Source organism: Sinocyclocheilus grahami, unplaced genomic scaffold (assembly GCF_001515645.1).
Source record: "Sinocyclocheilus grahami isolate Dianchi unplaced genomic scaffold, SAMN03320097.WGS_v1.1 scaffold387.1, whole genome shotgun sequence".
Taxonomy (NCBI): Eukaryota; Metazoa; Chordata; class Actinopteri; order Cypriniformes; family Cyprinidae; genus Sinocyclocheilus; species Sinocyclocheilus grahami.
In genome coordinates, this window is record NW_015505566.1 from 822,557 (window position 1) to 831,487 (window position 8,931).

The following is an 8,931-nucleotide window of genomic DNA, read 5'->3' on the forward strand; positions in this document are numbered from 1 at the left end:
GAGTGTTTGTGCATTGATCAATGGACTACAGATTTGCAATACACAAAAAGCACACGCCATCCACTTACACTGTCTCTTGCATTTAAAACATAGTCACTTCTAACCCTGAGGTTGTGTATAAATATTCTTACACATTGATATTTTACGCTCCAATTGTCATGTCACCGACTGCATGCTCACAAGTGCTGACTGAATAAACACACGAGAACTCAAAAAGCATTACATGCATACCACATACACACATATTCATCCTGAAATGTGCAGAATGCCCCAGTAGATGCAGAGAATACATTCAGTCTGAGGTGCACACCCCACAGTAGAACGTGCAAAATGATTTGAGCCGGATATAAAAATAAAGACCTGAACCGAATACTAAGACCAAGATTCAGTCAAATTGAATAGTACTTGGGTGAGTCACTCATGCTAATGTGTAGTATTTTTTGACAGCTCCCTGGTGTGGGAAGAAGATTGACTGAATCGAGGTCTGGATAGAGTAGAAAGTGTCTGGAAAGCTGAAGTGAATGTGTCTGCTGGTGTCTGGCAGTAAATGCTGCAGGGGTTCATGGTCCGTTGTGCATGCGCATAGTAACATGTGGTCTTCGCTGTTCATTGTCACAGTCCTACAAACATATGCTTTTACTGTACAAATGATGATTTGAAACAAAAGAAAATGCCATATTTCAATAATAACAGCAGTTTGATATAGAAAAGCACTTTTAGTTTTTTTGTGCTGTGATACATTTTTAAACCATAAATTATTTCTACAATTTTTTTTTGTAGAAATACTTTTTCATGTCTCTTTTGAAGCTGCAAGATTACTATTATTGCTGTCCTTATGAAAATATTTCTTTGTTTCATGGTATTTTCCAACTTTTTGGTTATTGTCAGTCCTATGCCGTGAGTATTAATGTTTAAAAAATATCATTTTTTTAAAGAATGATTATTATTTAGTTTTAAAGGTTATACTGATGCTCATTAAAGGAGCACCATCGTGACAAAATGTGACCCCAACCGCCCCTTCAGAATCTATCACAGGCTCTGACATCATCATAATGCAATAAACGTTGAAAAAAAACAAAATCAAGTAAAAAAAAAACATGACAAGTCACTCTCTTTTAAATAGATGTTTATGCTCAATGGAACTGAAATACTAGGAACACTAGAAATGACATTTGTCATTGTATGTGTAAAATTAATTGATTAAATTCTTAAAAAAATAATTATTAAATAAATTATATTTTGGTGTTTAGAAAATTTGACAAAGTGTTACATTATCTGGTGCATTTTGCATGCTTGGAAATGTTTGCTTCAGCTCCCTGTCTGTTAATATTTAAAGCCCTTTTCGAAAGGGTTTACTTCAGTACCAAATGTTTATAACAGGAACATGATGTGATGTTAAATGGCAAAAAAGCCTTATATGAGGAACTGAAAAACCAGAGAGACACATGAACACAAGCTTCTTAGTGTGTATGATCTCTGAATGAATGGTCGCATGTTTCCATGCGTGATGTTCAGTGGGAAACCCACAGACACTGAGACCGGGATGTGGTTTGGAGTCTATGCTCTGCTGATATTCGAAGGAGAGCGAACAGAAAGACTTGTGTAAGAGAGGTTATGACAGTAGCGAGACGCTGCTGATTCACTGTCCCGCACTGCTGGGATCGCACTGCAACAGTCTCACGATGGATGGGTCGTTCTTTGCGCCCTCTACAAACTCTTCGATTGACAGTTTACCTGCGGAACAACACAGGGTCAAAGGTCAAAAATAAGCAGGATTTGGCTGATTAGCTTGGGTCAGTTAGCCATTCGAAAGCATATTTAAAGCAGTTAATTTTTTTGAGCAACAAGTGACATGCAAAAAATCTTTACCAATGCCTGATTTCTGTGAGTCCGCTTAAACTTCTATATAAGTACACTTTAGCATACTTTTAATAAGAATACATATTGCAGAAATAATATACTTGTAAATGTAACGTTTTTGGACACTTAAGTGCATGTTTACAATTAAATTAAAATGTATTATAGTTTAAATTTACATTAAATGCAATTAGTGACCTTTAGAGCGTTTTTACCCACTTATGTAGGACTTAAGTACATCTTTATATGTAATTTCATAATTAATTTTATTATCTTTGAAATATGATACTGCCATATCTGTGTACTGTCGAATGTACTGACAAGCACTTATGATAAACTAAAATATAGTTTAATGCTATTTCTACTAAACATGCATGACATGAATTTTAAATATATATATGTAATTAAACACCTGTAATGTGTAATGTAATGTCATCAACAAATTAACATCAAATGCAATTATATTGAATAACACACTACAGTTAAAATGATAATCAAGTGCTTCACATGCGCTTTAGTATGTTAGTCAACGCATCAAAACAAGTGTACTTCTTTAAACACAACAACAGATTATTAAAACAATGGGTTTAAATGCACTTTAAAGTAAAACAGTTATTTGACAGTGTTACTAAGTGCATTTCTTAAAAGTCTACTTAAGTGTGTTTAGAAACACTCATGAAAGTGTCTCTCTTTAAGTGCACTTAAGTGGTCTTTTGTTTCAGTGAAATTATTTTTTTTAAATATACTTTTAAGATTTTAAGTACACTACAAGTGTGCATTCAATACACTTAAGTGCACTTCTTTTTCTCAAGTGGATAGGAAGCTCACCATCACGATTTGTGTCCATCTGGCGGAAGATCTTATCCGTGCGTTTCTCAGGTGTGGACTCGTCCTCTGGCATCTTCATCACCGAAGAAACCATCTTATAGATGGCCTGAGGAAGACAACAGCAAAGATAAAATCAACATCAGCTTAAGTGTAAAATTCTACTCAAACAGAACAAGACAAAATCTATTTCACAAGCTTCCTTGTCGTTTACTGTTGCCTACTAAGCTTCCTCACTGTTGCAGTGACCTTGCAAACAAAAATTCAGCTCACAATTCATTTCAGTAGTTTGTCTTTAGCATGTCGCCAAGCTAACAACACAGTACTCTAACAAGCATAACTATATTTATAATCAAGTTTTGTCTTCCATGACGGAATCATCTGTCATCTTGGATGATTCTGAACTCGTTGCAATGCATTCTTGGGTTGTTTTATTGGAGAAATGTAATGCAATAATGCATGCAGTGCTGCTTTAGAATTTTCTAGCTTTTGGTTTGAGAATTCTGGATTAGAATTTGCTCTCTTTTGGGAGTGCAGCTATGATGCTGTTAAGGTCTAAGTAGACATTAAATCTTATTAGAGAAAATTAGAGGACTGATTTGGAATTGGAGCTGTCAGTTCATAAATTTCAAAGTAACCATAGCGACTGCTTTTCCCAGAGAATTGAATGAACTGAAAAGGAAATTACAGCCATTTGCTTGCACTCAGCTCTTAGATTCAAAGAGTGCACTTAGGAAGTCGACTTAGAAAGTCACCAATTGCTCCGACAGTGTGAAATTTACCTAAATACGAGCAAAAAGTAAGTACCCGCTGCACTCAAATCTCCCTAATTAAGCAAAACATCATGCGTAACTGAAAATTGCAAATTTTTCTGGTCTAAAAAACAAGGTAATAAGGCACCAGTCAAAAAACAGACATTTCCTAGAGGCAGTTTGATATTACTGATTTGCCATATTATTCACTAATATAGAGATGAAAGAGATCCGCACTCGTCCAAATTCAACCAAAAAGGCTTACTACATTTATTGCTCAGAGGTCACAAAAATATGTGCAACTGCAACTGCTAAATACACCTACTGTGCCTGAAAAACCAAGCATTGCTTGTTTTATTTGTACAGGTGCATCTCAATAAATTAGAATGTCATTTCAGTAATTCAACTCAAATTGTGACACTCGTGTATTAAATAAATTCAATGCACACAGACTGAAGTAGTTTAAGTCTTTGCTTCTTTTAATTGTGATGATTTTGGCTCACATTTAACAAAAACCCACCAATTCACTATCTCAACAAATTAGAATACTTCATAAGACCAATAAAAAAAACATTTTTAGTGAATTGTTGGCCTTCTGGAAAGTATGTTCATTTACTGTACATGTACTCAAGCGTATTTGTAAAGTACAATATTTTGCCATATTGCCCACCCCTAATAACGGCAATAAACACTAATAGATCTCCCCTTACAAAAATGACCAAAGAGTTTCTATATTCTTCCTATTTAAAACTTGACTCTTCTGTAGTTACATCGTGTACTAAGACCGACGGAAAATGAAAAGTTGCGATTTTCTAGGCCGATATGGCTAGGAACTATACTCTCATTCCGGCGTAATAATCAAGGAACTTTGCTGCCGTATCATGGGTGCAGCAGGTGCAGTGATATTACGCAGCACCTGAAAATATTTCCCAGCTAGGTAACTTCCAACAAGCCTATTTATAAGAGTATAGTTCCTAGCCATATCGGCCTAGAAAATCGCAACTTTTCATTTTCCGTCGGTCTTAGTACACGATGTAACTACAGAAGGGTCAAGTTTTAAATAGGAAAAATATAGAAACTTTTTGGTCATTTTTGAGCGAGATGCTAACGGTCTAATCAGATTCAATGATCTATGCTAAGCTACAGCTAAAAGTGCTACCGCCAGACCCGGAGATCGGCTGAATGGATTCGAAAACAGTAAAACTTAACTGTTTAACTCTAGGGGAGTTGGAAAATGAGCTATTTTCACTATTTTCAAAAATAGTGGAGTGTTCCTTTAATCTTGTGCAAAAACACATAAAATAGCATTTAACCTCAACATTTACTTCTCCTTACAGATTCTGAAGCAAAGCATACTGGAAACTAAAACTCATTCAGTTTGAGTTCTGCTTAATATTATCAGCTATTGAGCTCACATTACTTTTTCTATTAAGTGCAATGAACTATGTTTGAGTGAAATGAACTGAAGTTTGACTGTTAGGTTTAGCATCGTAATTTTCTATGAAAATGAATGACTTTGCTCTTTTTGTAAACTTTTCTCAATGTAAAAGTACCTTATCATGGAGGAAACAGGATTTCTAACTTTGTCAGGACAGGAGACATCTGTAATGCTTCAACCGAGAGAATCACACTCACACACCTGTACGATCTCCAGCATCTCCGCCTTGCTTATGTATCCGTTGCCATCCAGATCGTACATACTGAAGGCCCACTTCAGCTTCTGGTCCAAACGGCCGCGTGACGTGACGCTCAGGGCGATAATAAACTCTCTGAAATCTATTGTTCCGTCTCCATTGGCGTCGAAGGTTCTGAAGACGTGCTCCGCAAACTTTGACGCGTCTCCATAGGGGAAGAAGTTGCCGTAGATCTTCTTGAATTCCTCCATGCTGAGCGCGCCGCTGGGACAGTCCCGCAGGAAGCCCTTGTACCACTCCTGGATCTCATGCTCAGTGAAGTCTGTGTTTTCCAACAGGTCCTGTATCACCTCGGGACGGAGCTTGCTGTTCTGCTTTCCCATGCTGATGGTGTGGCTTCAACTAGAGGCGAAGGAGAAGAAGAGAAGAACTGTTATTTTAAGTTCTAGCGGTAAGGAACTCTTAAGTAAATAATACACTAATTCTATCTCACCGTTAGCAAATATGAAATAGGTTGGGGTTCACACATTTAATGCAAGATCAGAAACTGAATTCATAGGAAATAAACAAATTTTTTTTTTTGCAAAAATGTATTTGAGTTTACCAAATAAGCTTTTGGTGAACAGAAAGAACCTTTGTGTCAAAAACATTTTTAATAGTCTCAAGAACAATTTTGCAAAAGCAAGTCCATGTCTAGAAATCACACTTTTAAAATGAGTCCGGTTTTTAAAAGAAAAATGGGTGTTGAGGTGCTGAAATGAAATAAGAACTATCTTGATTTTTAGTTTTAGCTTATTATACTTATTTTGTCTTATTTTTAATCTTGAAGCTCTCTTGCGTGCCGAGGCCCCCCCAGTGGGCTCCGGGCCCCTGGTTTAGGAGCACTGTAAATAGGAAAGAAAATGGCAAAAGAGATCTCTTTAATATCTAAATTGTTTCTCCTAGACATCAGTGAAATGAAATAGAAAGCAAATGGACACTTTTCCCTCACATCTCCACTTCCTCAGACTTTTATCATGATCTCAAGATCTCAACATTCAGACTCAGAAGAGATTTCAGCAATCTTTACTGCGCTCAGATTGGCCATGATACCAAAGTCTGACATTAAAAGTCAGAGATCTCAATAAATGTTTCTCATCAAATATTTCTAAGATCAATGACCTGATCTGATTCTATCCACATACAATTTATAGCTCTATACACTGTAAAAATAAATAAATAAAATATTGAAACTTGCATTTTACAAGAAAATAACTGTTTCAGTCTTTCAAAATTTCTTCTTCAGAATTTCTTTGTAATTATTTGTAAAAATGTACTTGCATTTTCTGAGTGAAAACAGTCTCAAAGTAAATCTGTCACTTTATAGCAACACTTTTCACATCTATTCCTCCTAAGGATTTTTTGGAGACAAAGATAGCATTTTCTTTTAAGTCTCGTGAGCTCTGCAGTAAACATACGCAATGCCTAAACCTTGACGGGATGAGTCCCTCGCTGTGAACATACTATTATGTATGCAAAGCACACATATCTGCCACACATCTAAAATTTCTCTTCCTTTTCCCATCTGTCAACTGAACTTTCCATTGGTAGACCACAGTGATGCTCTCATCTGCTGGTGTGTGTGTGTGTGTGTGTGTGTGCAGCTGCACCCGAATCATTTCCTGGTGCAAATCTCTCATAAAACCCCACGTGTCTGCAGTCCTACACACATATGATCTTGAGAGCATATATTAGCGTAATTCTATAAAATGGGTGTTTTTTCATGGTTGGTTTTAATACAGCAAGGAAACCCTCAATGACGTAAAAAAAGAAAAGAAAGAAAATATTTTTTTTGTAGTTGTGTTCAGAACAGTGTCTATATTAACACATAAAAATTGCATTATTCATAATAAAAGTAATTTTTATATGCGAGACACAAATGTTGTGTACAATGACTCTTTATTCTCATCCATGTCCACTGAGATGAGAGTGATGGGGGACAAATAAATCAGATTGGGGAGATGGAGAAACTGAACCTCCTCTTGTAAACAGGAAGCAGTCCATCAGTTTGCCTTTCACTGCTCCTCACGTAGCGCATGTGTCCATCCAGCTCCACGCTATATATATAGTGTGTTTATTTATGTCTTCTTTAACAAAATGATGTGAAAAGAGTCAAATTCTAACAAAGAGAAAAATAGTCAAATATTTAAAAAATCATTCCGTTTCTGTTGTTTTTGCCACATCTGTTTCTCTCTCACTTACAGTATATGTGCTTGTAGGAAACCATCAGTCATAAAGGGTGAAACCAAATTGATGGGGAAATTAATTAAGTAAATGAATGAATGTCAACCAACTGCTTTTGAAGATACTAATCATACCAGTCAGTAAGTGCTCTTTCCACTTTAGGAAATTTATTTAAGAAAATAGTTAAATGTAACTAAACATAACAACATTAGCTTGATATTCATTTTGTTTGGCCACTTACATGATTAAAATCTGGCCCCTTACTTGATTAAATTAGAATTGCTGTTTAAATGTTAAATGTGGGGCCAGTAAAGTTTATTTTTATTTTTTATTCAGCAAAGAAGTATTTACTAGATCAAAAGTAACAATAAAGACATTTATAATGCCTTATAATGTCTTATTTATAAAATCATTTTTATTTCAAATAAATGCTGTTCTTTTGAACTTTTTATACCTAAAAATATATAAAAAAATATTAACACAATAATATTAATATTAACAATAACAATAATATTAATATTAACACAATAATGTTAAGCAGCACAACTGTAATCAACATTGACAAGAATCAGAAATGTTTCTTCATCAGCAAATCAGCATATCAGAATGATTTCTGGAGGATCATGTGACACTGAAGACTGGAGGAATGATGCTGAAAATTCAACTTTGATCACAGGAATAAATTACATTTTATAATATATTCACACAGAAAAAAGTTATTTTTAAATCTTTTAAATTATAATAATATTGCACAATATTACTGTTTTATAGAATTTTTGGTCAAATAAATACACCCTTGCTGTGCATAATAGACTTCTTTCAAAAAAGTAGTGTACAGTAGTATATGTTTGAATAAAACTTTAAATATTGAATTATGTGGCCAAGAAGAAAACTGTATTGCTCAGATGTTGCTTTGTCAATGCTAGTTCAATAGTTAATGCTATTTTTCTAATTAATGTTTTTATTTAATTTATATATCAACTTTGTCAAAGATGTTTCTCTAAAATGCCCTCTGTGTTTACCATCTATTTTTTTCTGTGTAAACATGGATGCCCCATTAGACAATTTATTTTGAACATCTAGAAGTGTTCTCTGAACAAATACTGTATTCTCCCATGATCCTTCGAGGCCTAAACAAACCCAGTGCTCATCCTCATCTGAACTGAACCCCTGCTGGCCACTGTATCCCCTCTCTACAAACCAGCGCCTTCACACACACACACACAAAATATATATATATATATAAAAACAATTTAATGATATACTATCTGAAAATATGACATAATACACTATGCAGTAGTTTAAAGGATGCTTAGCTATTTACTGGACAAGACAAAAAAAAACTTTTTAAATGTTTTTATTTTTTTAGCACTGAATGAATGAATGAATGAATGAATAAATAAATAAACATAAACAAACAAACAAACAAACAAACAAACAAGCAACCAACCAACCAACCAACCAACCAACCAAACAACCAACCAAACAAACAAACAAGCAACCAACCAACCAAACAGACAAAGAAACAAACAAACAAGCAACCAACCAACCAACCAAACAACCAACCAACCAACCAAACAAACAAACAAGCAACCAACCAACCAACCAAACAGACAAAGAAACAAACAAACAAGCAACCA

General features: G+C 34.9%; 1 protein-coding gene across 2 annotated transcripts in view; it reads right to left on the bottom strand.

The window, feature by feature from the left end:
- Positions 1-1,246: 1,246 nt before the first annotated feature.
- Positions 1,247-8,931, bottom strand: part of LOC107550096 (neurocalcin-delta B) — a 15,209-nt gene continuing 7,524 nt past the window's right edge. For both annotated transcript variants that reach the window (XM_016231322.1, XM_016231323.1), the window contains exons 2-4: positions 5,074-5,470; positions 2,686-2,791; positions 1,247-1,734 (exon numbers count right to left, since the gene is read on the bottom strand). In XM_016231322.1, the coding sequence (XP_016086808.1) occupies positions 1,640-1,734; positions 2,686-2,791; positions 5,074-5,451 (579 nt within the window). In that variant the 5' untranslated portion in view covers positions 5,452-5,470 and the 3' untranslated portion in view covers positions 1,247-1,639. The remainder of the gene's footprint in view (positions 1,735-2,685; positions 2,792-5,073; positions 5,471-8,931) is intronic.